Here is a 23,475-nt window from a genome sequence, read left to right as displayed (position 1 = left end):
TATAAAAAGTAAAATTACTCATTATGCAAAATAGCCCAATTTAGAGTGTTATATTTATCATACATGTATATATATGTTATTTGAATATTAAAACTAATTAAATGATGTGTACATATAGGCAGCATTTTAATGTTAAGGTAGAGAAAATTTGAACAACTTATATTATTGAATAGTCTATAAACATGCATATTCTATGAATGTATTTTTCCTTATAAAATAATGATCTGAAAAGTAACTAGTACCAGTGATGGAAAGTAACTCAGTACATTTACTCAATTACTGTACTTAAGTACAGTTTTGAGGTACTTGTACTTAACTTAGGTATTTCCATTTGATGCTACTTTTTACTTCCACTCCACTACATTTCAGAGGGAAACATTGTACTTTCTACTCCACTACATTTATTTGACAGCTTCACTTACATTTCAGATGAAGATTTGACACAATGGATAATATAACAAGCTTATAAAATACAACATATTGACGTCTTACAAAAAGCAGTGTGTAGTCGGGGTCACATTTCAGATGTCTATGAGTTGTTAACAGCTCCACCAAATAGTGATTTTTCCCTCTAAACTTCTCACATGCTTTCATTTCAATAAATGTTCAAATGATCCAATATTTCACCAAAAATCAAAGATCAGAGAAAAAGTCCAAAAACTGAAAACAGATTTGTGTATCAGAACTTTGTTTTTTATTCTTTCCTCTCCCATTAATCATCTCATGGCCCCTCAGATCTAGCTGTTGACCCTCTGGAGGGGACCGACCCCTAGGAACCACTGAACTAAACTGTATATAAAGTTTGTTGAAATATACTAAAATTCTATGAAGTGCAGTGCTTTAGTAAATGTACTTAGATACATGACACAACTGGCCTTACTGCATGGATGCTGGTTGAATAAGAAGCTATTAACACAGTGGAAAATGTTGTCGTAGTGATGTCTGTGTCCACACTAGAGGTCGCTCTGTTCCTTCTCTCCTCGCCGCCGGGTGAGAGGTCGGAGTGGAGAGGTCTCTGTGGGATTTGACAACCAGTAGATTTGAAACGCTTCTCCTGCATGTCAGCATCCGATCCGAGGCATGCAAGTTAGCCTTTTGCTCATTTCCAAAACAAAGGAGTAACACGGCGGTTTTGTCAGTTTGCCCAGGAGGACCACAGCAACAACTCACATCGGGGATCTCTGAAGTGTGTCCAGGTACGTTAAGCAATAAACCCGCTAGCTTTAGCTGATGTTGCGAAAGTTAGCCCCGTGGTGGAGGAAAGCATGGGAGCTGTTGGATTGTATTATCACTCACAATAAAAACAGATACGGAGGCGGTGTTATGGCCGCAGCAGCAAGGTTGCACTCGCGGTGGCTCAATTTTGTTTTGCAAAAGCAGATATGTAAACCCTTGACATCCTAAATCACAGCAACTGACATCATCGTCACAGTGCTAACTAAACATGCTAACTTTAATTTAGCAAGGTAGCGTCGTTCGCTACAAGCTACTCTGTCACACTGACCATTGTTTTAATCCATTGTTGATAACGCTAGACCCCACGACATATAGAATATGTGCGTATTTACGACAAGCCCATGTAAGTTAGTTAATTTGCTAAATAAATATAGATTGGGTGCGGGTTCACTGGGTTCATCGAGTGGCTAACAGAGTTAGCAGCTGCTAGCCAGCTAATGTAAATGTTAGCCTTTCACACGGTGCCACCCAATGTTGTCTGCAAAAACAAAACATGTACACAAATATGGTGTATCGTTTACTTAGCCAGCTGTGGCCGTGAATATAAGAAATAGCAACATAAAGTGTGAAGTTGGTATTATGGCTTTTAAACTGCTTTGGTTGCTGGATAACTTAATTAACCGCTCGTCTGTTTGTCGGTAACAAACTTTTCAAGTTGAAAAAAAAATCCAACTTAACGTTATTTACGCTAATTTGAAAACTGGGGTCTGAACATCTATAGTAGCTACTTATAACGGACGTTATAAAGGTCTTAAACTATTTGTTATGTAGTGTAAGTTGCAGACATACTGCATGATACTGGTCGGTAATGTTAGCTGGCTGTTTTTACTAACGCTAGCTAGCTTCAGCAGCAAGTTGACACTTGACAGCCGGTTCTCAAGAAGAGATTCGGTTATGGAAAAAAAAAGCATCAACGCTTCAGGACAAACAGCGAAGTTAATTGGTTTGTTATCCTCGGAAAAAATGAGTCGCACATAGATGTAATAAGTGCGGTTATTATTTGCATGTGTTAGCTCAGTGGTTAATACGGCCTGCAGCCTGCCTGATGTCACACACACATACATGAGCACACATATTTGTACATGCTGATATAATATACACACATAGATATTTATTCATATATTAGAGGTAGGACACATGTACACCGCACTTCACATTCACACATACACTCATATGTTTCATCCTCTTCTTGTTGTTTATACTATTATCTATCACTATTGCTTTAACTATTTTAAAATAGCCTATTTCTTTTTTTCCTTGCTGCATTGTAAAAGAGCTGAAACCTAAGATTTGTACTCTCTTACACTTGTGTGAAGAGATGTAACAATACGAAACTTGAAACTATACATCCTCTCATGTCAGACTATTTAACATATTGCTGGCTGTTTTGCTTGAGGTGTTTTTTAAAGACATCTACTGCCCTGATACATGCTTTGTGGTAACTGATGCACAGAATGTCTGCTGAAGGGGAAACCTGTGATGGGTCAGTCAATCTTAGCTAAATCCTTCTGTTTTGCTTTATCAAAGTCTACACTATATGAAAAATGATTTATTTGGGCACCATATCAGGGACCCTTGGGCATCCTTGAGCCTGGCTTTGGGAACCACTGTACTGGCTGGTTCTTGGCAGGTAATGTTGCGACAGGGTTGCATCAGCCCCATCATCCCAGCATGTGTTCACTGTCTTGTGATAGCTATTTCACCATTTTGTGTAAAGTTTAATGTGCTCTGTAGATGATAAAAGCAGTTACATGCACTAGAAAAAGATTATTTTGGGAGCTTTGCCAACTGTAACACTCTGTTAAAGAGGTGTCCATTATAACTTCTTGGTATAATTCTCAAAAAAGTGAAGATTTAGTTTGTGTTTTTTACACTTAACTTTGTTCTACCTACTTTAAAGAATACATGAGAAAAAATAAACTCTTATGTAGAAGCAGACTGCCTGTTTGAAACACATCCGTTGTTACAGTATGGTTACTGATTGACAGGACATTTCCCTCCTTTGTCATCGGCACTGGTTGTAAAAGGCTGTGTTGCAGTAACCTGCTCATCCATGTCGAGGTTGCCTCCACATTTACAACCGGACTAATGGGCTTCGAGAGGAGCACGCTGCCACATTACGCAACTATGGCACTGAATGTCGATGCAGTTATGTTACAGAATATGGACGCAGCGTAAAGCTCTCTGGAATGTTAATGGATATTTTTGTAGTTTTTTGGTTTACAGTAAAATTCACATGAAGACATTTAATATACATAAAGTTGCTGATTATGTCATTGGAAGCTTTAAGTCCTGGAGATGCCTTCAAGTTGGGCATTTTAGGAAGTGTTGAAAGGAGGTAAGCTGCTTTATTTGCATACTTTTTAAATCTCCCACTCCACTGTCGAGTCTTTGCAAGTGTACTATCTTAGTTTTTAAAAAAAGCTTTCATACAGTTCATGCATAAGCTCAGTGCAGAGTTTTTGCTCACAGTAATATTGTAGGCATGTGGCTTTATAAATCTACCTTAATCTGCAAGCCACATAATTAAGCTGTAGAGAACCACAATGATCTCCCTAACTGAATTTGCACTTGCAATGTGAAACACTGCGTTTGTCATTTCTCTGGGTATGTTTTTGTTTGCGGGTACGTGCGCTAGCGTCTCACGTGACGAGGCGCATAGACCGCTCTTTGTCGGATTATTAGCTGTCTGGCACGTATGCGTAAAAGTACAGGGTTCTTGAACTGAGACGTTTTCCACGTTGTTGTCATAAAGATTTATTTGTGGCTGGCTGGCTTTGGATAGAAATGTTATTTTTATTTCATCAGCCATAGTAGCTGGTACATCCCACAAACACCATCCAGCCAGACAGAAAAAAAAAAAAAGGATTTCCAAACAATCGCTGGTCACCTGCCAAAGTGGCTGAAGAGTACACAAACTAGCCAGCCTGAAACAACAATTACCCAGCTCTTGGCCCGCGGCCGGTCTGTTTTGCTTTTAAATCCTCCCTCAAACTCTGTCATTCTTGAGACGTGAATGTCTTGGCATGCTATCACGTACAGGATAGACTGCCCCGCGAGCTGTGACCAGAGAAGGAGGGAAGCGGGTGGGGGGTGGCCATAGGGCCTGAGCGCTGCTCGCTCAATCCCGGATTAGTTCACTGACGGAGATGTTGCTGAGCCTTTGCCAAATCAGGCTTCGCCGCTACACCCACGTAACCCTCACAGAACACAGCGAACTGGAGAGACAGCTGAGAGATGGAGGCATTCATTGAAAGTTTTCTCTTGCAAGACAGCGAGCTGGACCAGAACCCGGCCGAGAGTCGACTTTCCTTCAGATCCGGAGAGCAGAAAGGCACTACTTCAAAGCCCTTCTCTGACCTTTGCAGAACCCATTGTGAAAGCTTACCGGGACGTTGCCGTGTTTACTGTATAGTGTATTTATAACAGCAGATCAAGAGACTCCTGGGCCGAATTCCTCCCAGGGAATGTTTCCGTTGCTCCCTGGGGGACGAGCCGAGCAGCCGCACACTTTGCCTGAATCGAGAAGGGAGCACTACGTAAACCACAAAGCACCTTTTAAGCTCAAAAAACCCAGCGCTGCTGCCTTCAGGGGACGTAAACGGCTGCGAGCCAGAGAGATAACCTGGTCTCCCATTAGCAGGTACGGTCTCAGAGACTCAAGACTGACATGACAGAGCTGTTGTTGTTGTTGTTGTTATGTTTTGGTTGCCAAATAATACAATTCTGCTTTTTGGCACCGTGTGAGAAGCTGAGGCAGAGAGACTTGGAAAAGAGGTTAATGGTCTGTAGATTGTGATACTGTCCAGCTGCAGTATGTGTGCCAGGGCAGCCTGTTCAACATTGTAATAGAGGAGGGTGTAACTACAAACACTGATAGGAAATGCTGAACCTGTCTGTTGAGACAAGCTGAGATTGGGCACAGAAGATAAGAGAAACTGAAGATTGATTCTGTTTGAATTGAGGTGAATCACCCAGAAGACAAAGATTTAATATATTACTGGACTCTGCTCTTTTTTATAAAAAATAAATCAGTGTTTTTGTATTGAGCACTATAATAATGTAATGCCTTTCAGTGGAATTATATTGTGTTATAATTAGCAACGATTAGTTGATAGAAAAACAATCAGCAACTATTTTGATATTCGATTAATTGTTTCAGTCATTTTTAAGTTCCAGCCAGTCATTTGTGAGCATTTGACTGCTGTTGTCAGTCTTATGCAATAGTAAATTGATTATCTTTGGACTTTTTTTGGACTGTTGGTCTAACAAACAAGGCAACTTGAACATGTCAATTTGGATTTTAGGAAACTGTGATGGACATTTTTCACTGTTTTCAAATGTTTTGTAGAACCAACGATTAACCGATTAATCAAGAAAATAATCATCAGATTAATTGATAATGAAAAGAGTTGTTAGTTGCAGCTTTAGTTATAATTTTATAACGTTCTCTTGTCTAAATGAATGATTCTAAGCACATTGTAATTCAAAACTATGAAGTTTTTGTTTTACATGTGTGATTTTGTGTACATTTGCCATATTGTGATATATGTAATGATGCATTAAAGCCCTTTGAGGTAAATTTTAGGTGTGTTTTTAATTATAAATAGAATTGACTTGACTATACTTGAAACCAGAGAAAGATTCTTAACATAATGATATTGATTTCATCCATATTATCCAGCCCTTCCTTAGATTAAACTAATCACTAACGGTTGTTGCTGCTGTAGCCGGCTGGTTGGCTGTTGATGAGCAAAATCTCCTATTTTAACATCACTAATGAGGAAACAGGATAACTGTGGTGAACGTTGCTTCAGGGCTTCCTTGTTATGAAACTGATGGGCTCTAAATTAACTTCTTGTTTCTTGACTTCATGGCAGTGGCTGCAACTAATGATTATTAGGGATGTAGTCTGCTGGTCGACTGGTCGATTAGTTGGTCGATATGCTCTCGTGCGACTAATTTCTCATTGGTCGAATAATCTCCGTGTTATTTTCATAAGGAGAAAAGTACTACATCAGTAGCTTTCGAGGATTAATCCATTATTTCCTGCGGCGGGAGGGACAGACTAACAAATTACCTGTGAAAAGGGGGGTGTATTCAAAACACCCCCGTTGTTTTCACAACTTTGAACTCGCCCAACCTAGCGGAGACTGCTGGGTCTAACTGTACTCAACGTTTATTGAACGTACCGAACGTTTACTGAATCTGTGTTTCTACATAATGACACAACGAGAACCCCCGCCAGGCCAAAAAGAAATATTTTTTAATATTTGATTTTCCGAATGAACATCCATTCATCCGGAAATCGACAGCGTTTGGGAGTCTCTGTGCAGCGCTGTTCCGGTACGTGAGTCAACCTCTGTGGTTGCCTGGGAAACCACTGGTCGCGTGGCTCCGTTAAGGAGTATGTTTGCGTAGCGGATGGGAGAGAGCGAGGGGCAGAGAAGTGACGGTGGATGCGAGCGGGGCATAGGAAAAGGTTAGTTGTAAGTTGTCAGTACAGTACAGACTACAGTGTGTCAGTTAATAAATGCTAAAAAGTCACGTCAATTGTTTCCCCAAATGCTAGAAAAGTGAAGGAGGTTGTTAGCTCCAAAGTTAGCAACAATGGGTTAGCATAACCTGAAGACGCAAAACAGAGAAATACAGAACAGAGAAACGTGTGACTGCTGAGTTCACTGTGCACTCTGTCCCGTTAACCCCCCCCCCCCCCCCCCCTTTTTTTTTTTTTAATGGCTGATCAATTAATCATTTAGTCCATAAAATGTTAGAAAATGGTTAAAAAAAAAAAAAAAAGCCCAATGTGACGTCTTCAGTTTGTTTATTTTGTCCAACCAACAGCCAGAACTCACATGGCTGACAGTCACCGACCACTGAGCCCTCTGCCAATGTAACAGTGTGATTTGAAAGCCGCCGCCGCCGCCCCTCCGGTTCACACCAACACCAGGGCGCACCCTGCCACACACACGCACACACACACACACACACACACACACACACACAAACACACACCAATTTGGTATGGCCAGCCCAGATCAAATCTGCATGCCACACAGTAAACTACACCAAGCGGAGATTGACAATAGTGACAGACACTGCAATTACAAAAATACAAAAAAATGCTCTAATTCCAGTGTTATAACGTATAAAAATGTATTTATTACTTTCTTACTTACTAAATGTTGCATAATCGATGGGATGGTGTACATGCAGATGGTGGTGAAGATCCGTCTTCTGTCCATCTTTTGCGCGGATTACATTAGCACAAATCCTGCACACCACCTCACAAGTGAAGCGGTTTATTTTTTTTAGTGAACAGGTTTGTTGCCGCCATAATGCGTGGTGATTTACCACCATCACTGATCGATATCTGCTCATATCTGCTGGGCTGACTGCTGTTTTTCTTTTTGTTTGTTTGTTTGTTTGTTTGTTTTTTAAATTCACTGGTATGTTCTGCAGTTACATCACTATGACAAGTATTTAAAATGTTTTTTTTTATAATCAGATGATCTGCTTAATGGAGTAGCTTAAGCAGAGGCTATAGGGAGGAAAAGTAAGGAAAGAGCAGATGAGTAGGTGAGGATGTGAATGGGTTCAAATGTGCAAAAAATAGAAATAGTAATTAATAGAGGAGTTTATATGATGATCATCCATCGTGATGTTTCACTGCGGACATCGTCATATGCCAATCCAGTAAATATCACCCAACCCTACTTATTATTATATATATAAAGAGAAAACCCTCACATTTGAGCAGCTGGAACCATGCATTGAATGTGAATTTTCATTATCAAAAGTGTTGTGAATTAGTCATTAATCAGCTAATTTTATTAATACAGGTCCTCCATTAAATGCCACCACCTTGGCCAGCTTCTCCCTCTGTGTTTTCTACCTAAAGGGAAGTGGAAACGTTTTATAACAAAAGGCTGTTAACAGGCAACGTGGTGGCCGCGTTTTTACCCAGGTATGATTTATGAGACAGCTTCATCTGTTTGCTTCAGTCTAGTTGCTCAGCCAGAGTTGCATGCTTCTTACAGGGAGGGGGAGGTTTCTACACCTTTTTGGCTGCTGAATGAGGTGTCTGTTTAAGTGCCATCTAGCATGTGACCCCTGTATGAGCTGGTTCGAAGGAAAAACACACCCTGTCTGTTCTCAGCGGCATGTGTACCAACACAAGGAGTATGTATCTAATTAGGTGTTTAGGACAGAGCAGTCCTACAAGAGTTGGCCTGCGTGTGTGTGTGTGTTGCCTACTGCGTGTGTGGGGATATACAAAAGCATTAGTTCCGATGAAATGCAAGGTGATATTTATAAAAATATACCCCTAGGCTATAGTTTCGTTTCACACATATGTTTATTAACCCTGTGCTTTCACTCTAGATCACACTTGGCCAAGGCTGCACAAAGCTCTAAATCTGTTGTTTTAATGATAGAAAATGTTTCAGCATTGGGATACAAATCTGCAAAAATACACCATGGGGTTGTCAGCTGTGCCGATATAAAAAGTATATTCACCATCTACTGGATTCTACACAACTGTGGCTTTCCAGTGGTGCATCTAAAAAAGTTGAAAGCACACTTATAACTCAGATGAATTTATTTTAACAGATGAAGTGCCCTCTTTGAATCATTCCTTAGTCAGTTCTCTGAATATTAACTGATGGTTAATGCTAAATATTCACTGGTTGCAGCTCCTCAAAAAAGAGGATTTTTGTTTTTCTCAGATTTTTAGAAATGTAAATTTAATATTTTTTGTTTTCTGTCGATTAGAAACACCTGATGGCGTAGACTTGTGATTATGAAAATAGTCTGTGTATGAAAAATGACACTTTTAACTGTCTTTAAAACAGCAAGTATTAAATATTTTCTTAATTTAAGAAAATATAAATATCATTTTTCAACACACATCATCAGCACAGATAGACTTCACACTACACTACATTCCCCAACTGGGTAAAATTATGCTGTTTAGCATAAAATTTGAGAATTATATCAACTGTCCATGACTTAGATGTTCAGGTGAATGTGTGGGGAACACACACTATGAATATGGTGGCTTCTAGGACGTGAAATAAAACCTGATAACTGTGAGTTTTGTTGTGTGAACTCCACAGGTTTCCTCATATTTGTGACGCCTGGTTAAACCATCTGTTAAACTGTCGGCTCGCTTGCTCCTCCAGGTCCCTGGATGCCCCACGGTGCCTTGTCCTCGGCCGCCCAGTGCTTCCCAATGGCCGGGAGTTGACCCCGCCCACCAGGATGACGCTGCGCGAGCAGCTAAGGGAGAAGATCTCGGCGGCCTTTTACCGCCACGGGCTGCTGTGCGCCTCCTACCCAGTACCCATCATCCTCTTCACATCTGCTAGCATCCTCACCTGCTGGTAGGTATTCTGACTTGGATTAAGTGTTTGTTTTTTGTTTTTCTGTGCTGTGCTCAATCACCAATTGAATAGCTGTGGCTGACATTTCTCTGTTCGAGAGCGGCTGAGATTGACACTAAAATGAGAAATGGCTAACTTCCTTCACTTTTCCAGCAGTTGGGGAAACAATAGACAAGATTTTTCTTGGTCTTGAGAAGCTGCAGCGTTTATGAAATGACACACTGTAGCCTGTACTGTACATTTACTGCCAGACTGACAACTTATTCCTCTGCTGTGCTTGCATCTCCGCACTCGCTCAATCACACGCTCGCTACGCACACACATTTCACACTGCCCTGTTCCTTAACAGAGCCACGCTACTCTTATAACAGTATCTTTTACATAGATGTCCTTTGAAGAATGAGGAGAGGGAAGATGACTCAAAACAATTCCATTCCCATGAATATAGTGCAAACACTGAAATATGCAACTTATGACGGAGCCTCCGAGCTATGAGGAGGTGATAGTGACAGAGGAGTGGTGAATGTAGTTCTGTTTGGCAAGATAGATTAGATAGAAAGATAGATTTAGTCTTTGTGAGGGACTGATAGTAGGGCTGGTGTTTGGATTGATGCATGACTCCAGACTTTTCGTTTTCATCCAGTGTAGACAGAGTGAAATGTAGAGAAAAGTGTTTTGACAGAGGAGACAAGTAGACTCATATGAACTGGCCATCTGCACACACATAACAGCCCCCCCCCCCCCACTGACACCACGATACAAACATTCACTTAACACGTGCACACATCCACTCTTGCTAAACTGCTGGTCAAAAGAGAGGACATAGGTCAGAGAGTTTCATCAGTAAAGGCATTGTAAAACAATCCCCCCTGAAACGCACATGTGCACCTGCTGCATGCCGTCCTCCCAGCACCTTACAGCAGGGGCGCTGACCAAATGCTTGACTGACCCCCAGACGGTGGCGAAGCGAAAGAAAAGAGCTGAACGGCGAGGATGTTAAAGGGAGTACTAGAGCGCGGGGCTGTGAGAAAATGGCTCTGTGAGAATGGGAGGCTTGTCCCTCCATCTGCCTGTCAGGAGGGGGGCCGGCGCCGCACAAAAGAGGCCTTTGTGGAGGTACAGTGACCTTGGAGAGTGGGGGGAGGCAGAGGGGAGTCAATGGAGGGAAGGAGGTGGGAGAAAAGCAGAGAGAGAGAGAAGAGAGCTTTCTATCCAACTCTAAAAGAGAAATTAGCAATATTTGTACTAACCCAACAGCTGAAATGACCATGCACTGTCTGCGTGGAAGTTGATAATGTCATTGGTCAATACCAGTGACTCAGCGATTCCATTATCAGCCGCCGAGATTCACAGCCACAGTGTCGCAACCGGTTTCATGACTCTTTCAATCCCCTACGTCCACACTAAGCCGTCTGTGTTTTACAAAAACAACAAAACTGTGCATCAAAAACCTGACATCTGGTAAGGAGTGGCTCAGAGACAGCCCAGTTACTCCTTTACTCCTCTATGATCACCTATACTGTGTTTCTTCACAGCCAAACTCACAATTTAGTTGTTCTCATGTTTGTATTTTTCTGTTTCTGTTGTCAAACGACAGAACAAATATAAATATGTGGTTTGATCGTGGTTCATATGGACTACCTGTCAACCAGGCACTGGTAAATCTGTTTTTTGAGTGAGAAAAAACTCAAGCATAGGATGGAAAGAGGGCTTAAATGGAAAGATAAATATGTGTTTTGAAATTCAAATGGCTTAATGTGAGCACACTCTTACTGTGCTGTCTTTAACTTGTCTTGTTCTTATGTGGCCTTAGCGACAGCCCTGTGATCAGCTGTCGTTGAGGTGTTGTGTCCCGTCTCCATCACCTACTGTTAGCTGATAATAACATAACTCTTGAATAATGTCAGTCTGACAGTCAGTGCTTTAGTGCTACACGTTTTTCTCCCACAATTGTGATTTTTAGAAGGGTTATACACGATCAGCAAGCAGGAAGAAAGCATACAGGCCAACAGAAACAAGCTCTTTTCTCCATCAGAAAGACAACAAAAGGCTGTGTAAAGCTTTGTCCTGTTATCTATCAATCTCCTCTGGCACCAGTGAAAGCTCAGCCCGTGATTCTGGGTTGCCCAACACTACCATTTCAAAATAAACTTACTAGCCCTACACACACACACACACACACACACACACACACACACACACACACACACACGTGGTGCGGTGCTCACAGGGAACTTGTTTCATAGGGACCCACCCATTTCCAGGAAAAAGAGGGAGTGGGTCACTCCAGGTAGTATTTAATCTGGCAAAGAAAAGCAGGAGGCCCCGCTTCCATGTTGTCAGAAGTGTTGCGCAGTGAACACACATCACACTTCAAACTGAAGCGCTCACCTTTACCATGACAGCATCACCAAGGAGTTAGTTATTATACACATACAGCACATTGGAAAAAAAAACCCATCCTTGCAGCAGTAAATCTAATGTTGTTCTCTTTCCTTATATTTCTCAATTTTAATGTTGCAGATGCTTAAATATCAGCTGAATTTCCTCGTTGAAAACATTTCCAAACCGATCAAATCAGCTTTGAAGAGCTCAGTCATTCTCACACTTGTGCTCCATATCTAATATTTACCCAGTGACCCCCCCTCCCCTCCTCTCTTTCCTTTCTCTCCCTCTCAGCTATCCGTTGTTGAGGCTTCCCCTGCCCGGGACAGGTCCTGTGGAGTTCACCACAGGGGTGCGAGACTACAGCGTCCCTTCCCATGAGCCACAGGGAGACCTCGGAGAAAGGCCCGACTGGGTAGGAGAAGAGAAAGCTTTTTAATTTCCTAACCTTAAAACCAAATCCTCATCCTAACATAGGATTAATTCTAATCTTTAACCACAATCCTCACCCTACCCTAAAGCACTTTCATGCAAACTAGTTTGACAGTAAAGATGGAGGCTCATAAATAATGTAAAAACACAAAGTGACGGCTCACTTGTCAGCAGTAGTTGGGTTCGCTTGTAAGCCTTTGAGATCCGAGGACAAACAGCATTCCCAGAACACTTTCACTGTTTAAGGACCGCTTTTTTCCGTTTCCCGCGTCTCTCAACGTGTTTCTATACGTGTGTGTTGTGTGTTGTGTGTTTGCTGTAGTATCGGGGCCCTCCGGTCGCCTACATCCAGCAGGTGTTGGTGAAGGCGGCGGTGTCTCCGTGGGACAGCAGCCTGGTGCCGGTGGACATGTTCCGGTCGCCGCTGGGCCAAGTCTTCAGCCTGCTGGAGGAGATACGCAACCACGTCCACTCTGACGGGTAAACGTTCACACATACACAATGTTAGACGACAAACCTGACGTCAAACTCCACCAACACCTGAACACAATTGTCCCAACTATAAATAAAACTACAACTATCATTCGATAAATACTTATGTCTGTTTCTCGAGGCGAAGGGAAAGTTCTTTTTTTTCTCTGTCTCTTAGTGAAGTTAAATATGAATGAATTATTGTATAAAGTTTGCCCCTCATCTCTTAAAAAGTGTCGTTTTTTTTAAAAAAAAAAAACATTGGTCTGTCCCTTCAACACGTTAGCCTGTTCAAAGTCAAGCCATGAACCCAAAACTAACCTTTAGAGAAAGAAAGAAAAACATCCATGACCTTGAGTGATGGAAAACGCTCTATTGATTAAACTACAAGGTCTGACTTTGCAGGGCAGGTGCTGTGTTGGAGCTCTTTGTTTGTTCGACAGCTGTACTGTACCAAACACTGATATGAGTGCTGATTGGTCGGACAGCTTCTTGTTTTGCTTGAAGGTTTTAAAGTGCAGCTGATCCTAATGAAGTCTGTTTAAAAATAAAACCTTTTCCCGAGAGTAAAATTATCGACATGGATCTTCCCTCGTCTAATTATCTTTACACAAATTGATATATTATCTCCTGTTGAAATGGTAATAAGGATTGGAGCTGTTGGTATCTACGATCTATATTTACATCAACTACTCCTCTGCTCCTCTGTTCCTCACCTCCGTCTTCTCCTCGTTCGTCTCCTGTCAGCTCGGGGGTTCGGAGTCTGGAGACGCTGTGTCTCCAGGTGACAGACCTGTTTCCAGGATTACGGCGGATGCAGTCAGTGCTGCCGGAGCACGGCTGCCTGCTCGTTTCTCCTGGAAACTACTGGCAGAACCAGCGTGAGCTGTTCGACTCGGACTCGGACCTCCTCAAGACCATCCAGAAGCACGAACCTAAAGGCCTGCACACCTCGGCCACGCTGCGAGGTAAGGATGAGGAAGACTAATAGGCTGCCTGCACACATGCTAATAGAGAAATAAATGTCTTTGTCCCATTTTTCTCTTGCCTCCAGGATATTTAGTGCCTCCAGTATTTTTGTGTGAGCATTTCTTTCACTCCCTCGAGGTGTTTTGTGTGCATTTGTTCTGAAGAGTGTGAGGATGAGTCACGTGTATCTGTTACCTGTCACGCTCCCATGAACAGTATTTCTTACAGACTCGTGCCTCGTCCCAAAAATATCCCGACTCAATCAAAAATGATGAACCTGTTTGAACTTGTGACAAAGTGCTGTGAAACATCACCCATTTGTCACATTTGTCCAAACTTTTACAGACGAGTTCGTCAACTCATCGACTCGTCTCTGAGTTATGTGGATGTCAGAAGTGTCATATTCAATCCACGAAATTCCATCTATTCTCAACTCCTCCCACCACTTTAGACTTATAGAAAATCTATCTTAGAAATGACGGTGCAAAGTAAAGGAGTGGAGGTTATCCAGGGTCCTTTTTCTACTCTGCTTTGTTGGAAGCAGTCCGCTATCATTCAGCAGGAGAATTGTAGGGAGGTAGTGAGCAAGGGGATTAGTGGTATCAGCTAAACTAAGAGGCTTTCATATTTACAGAGAACAAGCAGTTTCATTCCCTGGGAACTTATTTAATTCTCTTAAAACTTTGCCCACTGACATAGTGAACCAAATCACCCTCTCTGGCTGCCCAAAGCCAGCTCAGCATTCTGCCTCACCTTCCAGCTCAAGTGATTTAGAGGTGGGGAAGCTTATTCTAGAGCTGGAGTCAGGGACAGCTCGGCTGCCAGATACAGTCAGACTGATACTCTTGTTCACATTGAGGTAATGTAAGACCTGTCAGTCTGCTGGCAACCTGCAGCCTCCACTCCCTCCCAGTCCGCTCTACATCAATGCAAGTTCATAAAAAAAAAAAAGGCATCACACCCTTTATGAAGCTCATTAAAATTAAATGGCACACAAATTTTTTATTGAGCACACTTCAAGAGGCGATATAATACAACAGTTGTAGGAATCAGCTGTTATATAACTGCATAACTACTAGACAGGCGACTAATGAATGACTATTGATTTAGATTTCATTTACACCAATGTGCTCTGCTGTGTGCATGTGTGTGTTTCAGACCTGCTGTTCGGCGTTCCTGGGAAGTACACAGGTGTCAATCACTACAACAGGAAGAGGGTGGTGACATACACGATCACTGTAGTGCTGTCCAGCTACGATGCAAGGTCAGTTACAAATGCAGCAGAGGAGCAATAAATAAACTATTTTTCTTGTGAGCCAGAAACCAAATAAAGCTTGTTTCTTCTGTGATGAGTTGTGCATTTAAGTGTTTTTACATATCATTTCAATCTGAAGTACAAGCTTAGTGATTATTCTGTTTTTCTGTCGGGTGTAGAATAATTTGATTATGCAATTATCTTGACATATTCTATATTAATCCTAAAGAAATACACCTTAGTTCTTTCTAAAAGGTGACTCGAAGCGTATTACTGCAGTATTTTTAAAGTGTTACAAAGAATAACAAGGGTATTACTGAGAAGAGCAGTTCTTTACGGCCTCTAAAATCATCTGAGCTGCAAGAAACCATTTTTACCACATCGACAGAAACATTCATCAACATTCGGTCTTGACCAGCTGCATAAACAATTCACCGGCCTGAGATAGAGGCCAGTTCTCATCATCTCATACTTGGCAGTTATTGCAGTCAATCAGGTAGTTGGCTGCATTTGCGTTATGGATGATGATGATGATAATAATAATGATGATGATGATGATGATGGGTGTTTTCCAGGTTCCTTGGCAGCCTGCGGGCTCGTCTGAAGCAGCTCCACCCGTCAGCCAACTGCAGCCTGAGAGATGACCACATGGTTCACGTCCACTTCAAGGAGGAGATCGGCATCGCAGAGCTCATCCCCCTCGTCACCACATACATCATCCTTTTCGCCTACATCTACTTCTCCACACGTCAGTCCCAGACTTTCCTTCTCGCTTTATTTGTTTTGTTTTGTTTTTCCCCTTGTTCACACAACTTACTCACACCGCTTAATCTTTCAAATGTGCTAAAGATCTCCTACCTCCAGTGTGCCTTTTTGTGTACGCACGTGCGTTTGTGTGCCAAGGTTGTTCCTGTCTGGTGCAGGGATAATCCTCACGCAGGAACATTGCACACCGCTGTTAAGAACGCACCCAGCTAACCCTCATTGACTCGCCAGTACAAACATTAGTTCAGAGGGGCAAACACGTACATACTCAAAGTACACAAAATTAATATGCACATCTTAAGCTGATTAGGTAACTAAACATTTGGCAACTTGTTCAGGACTTTAATTTCAAATGTCATGTGTAAAAGTTTAACAGTTTTGATCATTTTATTGTTTTTATTTCAGATTTTAAAGGTTCTTCTTCTTGTCCAGAAATTAAATTTATTCCCTATTTGCTGGTGTAGCTATCAAATACCAGTTCCTTATGTCAATCAAACATAAAGAACATTTGACACACATGTGGAAACTGGATCTTTACAGTGTAGGGATTTTAAAAATATACTTAGGTGAGGTTTCTGAAGGATTTAAAAGGCTTTGGATATTATTGATTAAAAGAATTTGGATCAAAAGTCTGTGTTTTTAAAAGGTTGTTAATACTGTAACAATGTTGGATTGTAAAACCTAAATTCCTCTGAGAGTTTCTCCATTTTCTCCACTGTTAGCTTAGCATTTATTATAGTCTACAGTTCATGTTTATTTTAATAGCAAAAGTGCTGCCATATCTCAATAACTGGCATCTACTGTAAATATTTAAACTTAATTTCGTTGCACTTGCAGGAATTCTGTTTTGGAAATCCAGGCGCACGATTGTGGCAGATCCCCAACTGTCATTTGAAAGATTTGTTCCTTTTTGTGAATCTGTTTATCAGTAAATAAACAGGACTGAGAGTGCATCTGTCTCCATGGTCGAGGTGTTAAACAAGCACAGTTGTCCTCAACATGTCTTACTCTTCTCCTCTTCCTCTTGCAGGTAAGATCGACATGGTGAAGTCCAAGTGGGGTCTGGCTCTGGCTGCTGTGGTCACAGTTCTCAGCTCTCTGCTCATGTCTGTGGGATTGTGTACACTGTTTGGACTGACACCCACGCTCAATGGAGGGTAGGAATTTTTTTTCCCTGCATACTTCAGTTTTGGAAGATTACCAAAAAGAGGTCGTGTCCGCGTCCTCGTTAGACCACTTTCAAATCAACTATTAACCCTGAGCGGTGATAACTTTCCAGAAAAATCTCATAGTATTATCAACTGCTGAGAAGCCTTCGAATTCACTGATCCGTTACTGGATTTCCTGGTTTGTATTTCATGTCTTACCGGTACCTGAAGCAACACACCCCCACCATCACAGCCCCTTTCATTGTTTCAACACAGGGCTGATGTTAGTCTGAACATCCGCTAAGTCAGTTTTCCTGTCTGTCAGTATATCTATTTATATATATTTTAGATGTTGGTGTCTGAGAGAACGCTTGTAGTTATAGTTTTAATGTTGGAACGATATCTGGAGCTCCTCATTATACTTTAGTTATTGACATTCAAATGAATCCTGTTAATATTTACAGCTCGAACACACCGCTTCAATTCATCTCTTATCTTTTTCTCAGAAAGACAAGGACAGATCCACACACACACACACACACACACACATCAGCTTATTGACGGTTTCCTACTTCCTCTGCATTTACCTTCTGTGGTTTTGCGTTAATGTTTACAGCAGGGGGGCAAAAAGTCAGTGTGTTAGTGTGGACAAAGAAGAGAGGACGTGGGGGCGGGACTTTGCGAAGGGGGCGGAGATGTCATCATATTGACACGTAGCGGCTGTCCAATCGTTTGAGGGTTACTAGAAAGCAGACGTCGTGGCGTGACAACAGCAGCACACCGTCGTCCAACCATAGACCACGAGCCATGGGTTGTGCTTTTGTATGAGTTTGCATAAACAGACATCGAGGTCGACATAACCACACTATACATACACACATCCTGCTTAGTCATAGCTGACTTCACAGAGCTGCTGAGATAGTGATAGCGATAAGTTGTGTGTGTGTGTTTTGTTGTGTACAGTGTTAGTGAGTGTGACTGATGTAACGTGCAGAGCTGTTGACTCTGTGACCCAGTTATGCTCTTACTTCTATAGCACCGGCTTATCTTTATTCTCAATCTAATCTGTCTCTACACTTCCTCAGAGTTGGAAGTTCCCAGCAGATACCTGACAACTATTGATAAATAATTTCCAGCGTATTTGATTATTTACTTTATTCTGTCAGCTGCTCTAGCAGGAAAATTACAGGAATTTTTTTTTACGCCTCCGTGCCGGTGACGGCCGGCGATGTGAATGATTGTGAACGCGATATCTCAGGAACGCCTCGAGGGACTTTCTTCAAATTTGGCACAAACGTCCACATGGACTCAAGGATGAACTGATTAGATTTTGGTGTCGAAAGGTCAAAGACACTGTGGCCTCACGAAAACACGTGTTTGGCCGTAACTCAAGAATTCATATGCTATAAATGCCTCATAGGATGAAGTGATGACATTTTATATCCAAAGGTCAGATTGAGACCATATTTCACATTTGGTCAGATACTGAATCAGTGACACTGATCTTGGTTCCCACCTTGAAACTGTGGTGATTTTATTAAATTCCTTCAAAGTCTTCACTACAAATGTTATGAGTCTGGAGAGACGTGGATGTAAACTGCAACTTGATTGGTTGGTGGAGGCAAACAACCGCAAGGTGGTATTTCTAGTTTAAATACTAAATGTTGCAGATTTAGCTGTTGGCAATGAATTTTAAGATCCAGCCTTTAGTCACCAACAGATGACGTCACCTGATCTTAATCTTGTTGATCCTTATCTGATCATGAATGTGTGCACCAGATTTCATGGCAGTCCATCACATTTCACTCAAAACCATAAATGTGAACCTCATGACGTTAGAACAAAAGTCAGTGGATCAGCAAAGTTATGAGGATTCATCCTCTAAAGACCATGAATGTCTTGAACGTCATGGAAATCCATCCATCCAAGTGATGGACTGACGAAAGGCCGTGGTCCTGGGTTTATTTTCAGATTCTCTAATGTGGGAAACAAGCAGAGAACAGAGATTCAATAACATGCTTATGTGGCGACGGAAAATTAACCAAGTGATGATCATGACACTGTGAACACTGTATACAGACGCAGAAATTAATCCTGGTTTTGTTTTCCACTTTTAGTCTTGAGGTTATAGATTTTTCCTGTTTTCTCTCCGCAGTGAGATTTTTCCGTACCTCGTGGTGGTGATCGGCCTGGAGAACGTCTTGGTCCTCACCAAGTCTGTGGTGTCCACGCCCGTCGACCTCGAGGTCAAACTCCGCATCGCTCAGGGTAAGAGTGAGACAGTCGGCGTGTTTTTGGATCAATGGTTTTACTAGTCATTAGTGATTAGGGTTTAAGTTTATCCAGTCAGGATTCTTGGAAGAAGGAGTATGTGTGTCATTTTTTGCATGTGTCATAATTTTCTCTATTAATGAGAGGAAGGATCTGGACGTTTAGCAGCTCGAGCACGTCTCGCTTATTTTTCAAAATGTCCTTTGTGTCCGCAGGCCTTAGTAATGAGAGCTGGTCTATCATGAAGAACATGGCCACTGAACTGTGCATCATCCTCATTGGATATTTCACTCTAGTGCCAGCTATCCAGGTAACAGAAATATCGTTGAAATGTTGCAAACAGTAAATAAATATGCAGACATGGGTTGTAGAAGATGTTGGGAGGAGAGAGAGTGAGATGTTTCTTAATAAATAACATTTGAGAAGTGTAAACTTGTTCCAAGCCTGAAGCTTCACCCAACAAAACACAACGCTCAAGTTAGACTTAAGCTAGATTGAAGCGCTCCACTTTACACTAAGCATTTCTCATTGAAATTTCACAAAAGTTAGCAGTGCATACTTCTGTATCAAGCTAGCTAGTCATGGGCCGTACGCGTTGGTTCCAGTGAGACGTGCTAACATGTGATGTTTCTGTATGTTTGCAGGAGTTCTGTCTGTTTGCTGTGGTGGGGCTGGTGTCTGACTTCTTCTTGCAGATGTTCTTCTTCACCACAGTACTGTCTATAGACATCCGCCGCATGGAGGTCAGAGTTCTCACACACACACACACACACACACACACACACACATAAACCTCAGTTTGAGCCTCATAAAATCATCATTTTACATTTTAGACATCATAAAAGCCAAACGTTCCCTCACAAAGTAAATACAAGTAAAACTCTTAATATTTATTCTTCATATCTGACATCTGTGAATCAGCAGTAATATCACAATTAGCAGAAGTAGGTCATACAGCAGGTCAGGTGGCGGTCACAGGCCCACATACATTCATCACATAGTTTTCAGATAACTCTTTCCACACGTGTGTGCACTTCTTACTTTAAAACCTCTTACTGCTCCACCGTTCGGCCTTTTTTCCTGTCACACACTTACTAGTCTTTATCTCAATGCCTTGCTAAATGAGCATTAGCACCATAAGCTGGCTATAAAGCCCATACATTTACATACACAAAGAAAATCTGCTTAAGTATCCATAAAACCTTAATCCTGAGAAGAATATGTGAAATACGTGATTAACAGGGCTGTGACAGACTAACGGTTATTTTCCTCATCGATCTGTTGGTTTTATTATTTATTTAATAAATTATTTTGTTTAAAAAAATGGAAAACCATGAAACAGATCCAACACAGTTTGGCAGAGCTAGTAGTGATTTCTTAAAATAGTTTGTTTTGTTCTGACCAACAGTGCAACACTTGAAGATATTCTACGTAGAATAATATGAAACAGAAGAAAGCAACAAATGCACGAGAGTTGTACACTTAATTAATCAATGAAATCATCTAGCGGCGTCTAACTCTGCTTCTCGACTTTGAGTAAAAGAATTAGTGTTTGACTTTCTTAGAAGGCAGAAACCAATCAGTGTAAACAAACATCTAAACCACCTCGTCTCTCCAGCTGGCTGACCTGAACCGCCGCCTGCCAGCGGAAGCGGGTCTTCCTCCACCCAAGCCCGGCCCGCTGCGTCCACGTGAGGTCCCCCCTCCCCCGAGACCTTCCCCTCACACGATCACCCTGCAGACCCCGGCCTTCAGGAACCTGAGGCTTCCCAAGAGGCTGCGTGTGGTTTACTTCCTGGCCCGCACACGCCTGGCTCAGCGCATTATCATGGTGAGAAGACGGATCGGAAACCGTTTGCTGTCTGTCGTTTATCCCACGTTGTTGCATTGTGTGTCTGGATTTATTGTGTCGTTTATCAAATCCTTATAAATGCCAGAAAAACAAACAAAGACTGGCAGCAACGTTATCTGTCAACTATTTTGATAGTTCAGTGACGCATGAGCATGGCTGCACCCTCGAGCTGACGTCCATGTTTGCCTGCAGTTCTAACTTCTTCTCAGATGACTAATAATTTTGCATTGACAAGACTAAGACTAGAGAATTATGTTCTTTTATGAGATTAGGTTCTTATGTGAGAGATTAATTAATGAGACAAGTTTATATGATAAAAGATACTCACAGTGTAACATGATATATGAGAGAAACTGCTTCACTTCCAGGTCGGCACGGTGATCTGGATCGGCATCCTCGTCTATACCGACCCAGCCGGGCTGCGCACCTACCTGGCCGCGCAGGTGTCCGAGCAAAGCCCTCTGGGAGACCCCGGGGGAGGCGGGCTGCCCCCTCACCTTGGGGTGGCCCCCGTCTTCCGCGGAGGAGATCCTACCAGCACCCTCAGCGTCCACCCCGCACCGGATCCGACCCCCTTACCCGAGAACCAATCGCAGGGTCACCACGGCTCAGGCAGGGCAGAGCCTCTCCCCCAGGCCCCGCCCACCGTGCCTCAGATCACCTGGGGGTCGGAGGACGAGGAGGGATGGAGGAGACTCTCCTTCAGGCACTGGCCATCGCTCTTCAGCTACTATAACATCACTTTAGCCAAGAGGTGAGAGGAGCAGGAAAACTCTGTTCTTTACCCGTTTACCCAAGTTAGTTTATTTTAGGCTGAGATGTTAAGATGTCAGACTTCCTTCTTAATTAACTCCTTTTTAATTTCCCTTGGGCTGACTGTGGCTCAGGAGGTAGAATGTCCTTGGGCAAGATCTTGAACCCTAAATTTCTCCCGATGGCTGCACCATTGGTATGTGAATGTGTGTGTGAATGATTAGATCCTCCTGATGGGCAGGTTGGCACCTTGCATGGCAGCGCCTGCCATCAGCGTATGAATGTGTGTGTGTGAATGTGGCTTGTTGTGTAAAAGCACTTTGAGTAGTCGTAAGACTAGAAAGGCGCTATATAAGTGCAGTCTATTTACCATTTAAACAGCTTAAAGGTTGGTTAATCATGTATTTTACAGTATCATATATATTCTGTACTCTTCAAACTCTTAATCAAAGCTGTACTGTATGATATTTATACTGAGTGAAATATCCACAGGTTAACTCATTCCATTAAATGAAAAATGTTAGATGTCTTGTGCATAATTTTACACACATTTCTTCAAAATTCAGCCCAACATATTTGGTATCGTTGGAAACTTTTGGATCTCCACTATAATTTAAAATAAAGATTTACAAGTCAAACAAGCAACTAAAGCAGGGAAATATTTAATTTCTTCCACTATTGATTTTTGGCTCGTTAGGAAAGTCAGACTGGTGCAGCAGAGAGACTTCGATATCAATAAAAAAGATGGAATAAAGCAATAATTAAAATTACTGAATGATCATCTCTCAAATTATCAGCTAACTAACCTTCTAAGACGGTGTAAATCACATTTTAATACGTCTGTGCTGACAGATGTTTCTTTCTGATCTATCATATCCAAATAAACGATGAAAGAAAAGTCTGAAGACTCACAGCTACTGTGTTCTGTAAAAAAACAAAACAATAAAAGGACATAAACATCACATTCTGACGACTCTTCATCATATATCTATTGTAGGAAAAGCCAGTTCCTCCTTCTATATGAAAGGTGCTTTGTCCAGGTGCCCCGTCATGTTTCGTTACATCCTCTCTGTTATTGTCTGTCCTGTTTCAGGTACATCAGCATCTTACCCGTCATTCCCGTCACCGTTCACCTGAGCCCGCAGGAGGCCATCGAGACGCGTCACCCTCAGGACACGAGACACCCACCGCCACCCATTCCCAAGGTCTCTGCAGATCTACAGACGGACCTCACCCTCTACAAGTCAGTACTGAGACACACACACACACACATTCATCTACACTCCTGGCATGGTTTTTACCGGATGTGCATGACAAAACTTATTCAGTCCAAAGTCTGACTGAAACTGAGCTAATAAGTCAGTTTCAACACCTCAACAGAAGGTTATTTGTAAAATCCAGACATGCTCAAAGTAAGGAAGAATGTTCACTACAGAGCTGTAGTGTCATATTACTAAAAAACATCAAATATGGCGCTAAGTAGGGGAGAGATTTCATAACTGACCAGCTGCATGTAAATGTGCTCCTTGGTTCTTTTTTTGCATGTAAATTAAA

The 23,475-nt window shown here is 42.0% G+C and overlaps 1 protein-coding gene across 3 annotated transcripts in view; it reads left to right on the top strand.

Moving 5' to 3' along the window:
- The first annotated feature begins 987 nt into the window (after window positions 1-987).
- scap (SREBF chaperone) overlaps window positions 988-23,475 on the top strand; it is a 35,742-nt gene continuing 13,254 nt past the window's right edge. The window contains exons 1-14 of one of the 3 annotated variants that reach the window (XM_067600569.1): window positions 988-1,196; window positions 9,420-9,620; window positions 12,300-12,420; window positions 12,760-12,917; window positions 13,656-13,876; window positions 15,036-15,141; window positions 15,708-15,880; window positions 16,928-17,054; window positions 19,201-19,313; window positions 19,532-19,626; window positions 19,961-20,059; window positions 20,935-21,147; window positions 21,537-21,922; window positions 23,015-23,164. In XM_067600569.1, the coding sequence (XP_067456670.1) occupies window positions 9,499-9,620; window positions 12,300-12,420; window positions 12,760-12,917; window positions 13,656-13,876; window positions 15,036-15,141; window positions 15,708-15,880; window positions 16,928-17,054; window positions 19,201-19,313; window positions 19,532-19,626; window positions 19,961-20,059; window positions 20,935-21,147; window positions 21,537-21,922; window positions 23,015-23,164 (2,084 nt within the window). In that variant the 5' untranslated portion in view covers window positions 988-1,196; window positions 9,420-9,498. Of the gene's footprint in view, window positions 1,197-4,078; window positions 4,880-6,257; window positions 6,719-9,419; window positions 9,621-12,299; window positions 12,421-12,759; window positions 12,918-13,655; window positions 13,877-15,035; window positions 15,142-15,707; window positions 15,881-16,927; window positions 17,055-19,200; window positions 19,314-19,531; window positions 19,627-19,960; window positions 20,060-20,934; window positions 21,148-21,536; window positions 21,923-23,014; window positions 23,165-23,475 lie in introns of those variants that run through there. The other 2 variants (XM_067600567.1, XM_067600568.1) reach the window with 2 other exon arrangements.

This window comes from Thunnus thynnus, chromosome 10, assembly GCF_963924715.1.
Source record: "Thunnus thynnus chromosome 10, fThuThy2.1, whole genome shotgun sequence".
Classification (NCBI taxonomy): Eukaryota; Metazoa; Chordata; class Actinopteri; order Scombriformes; family Scombridae; genus Thunnus; species Thunnus thynnus.
The sequence above is the reverse complement of the archived record's forward strand: the minus strand, read 5'-3'. Positions and strand labels throughout refer to the sequence as shown.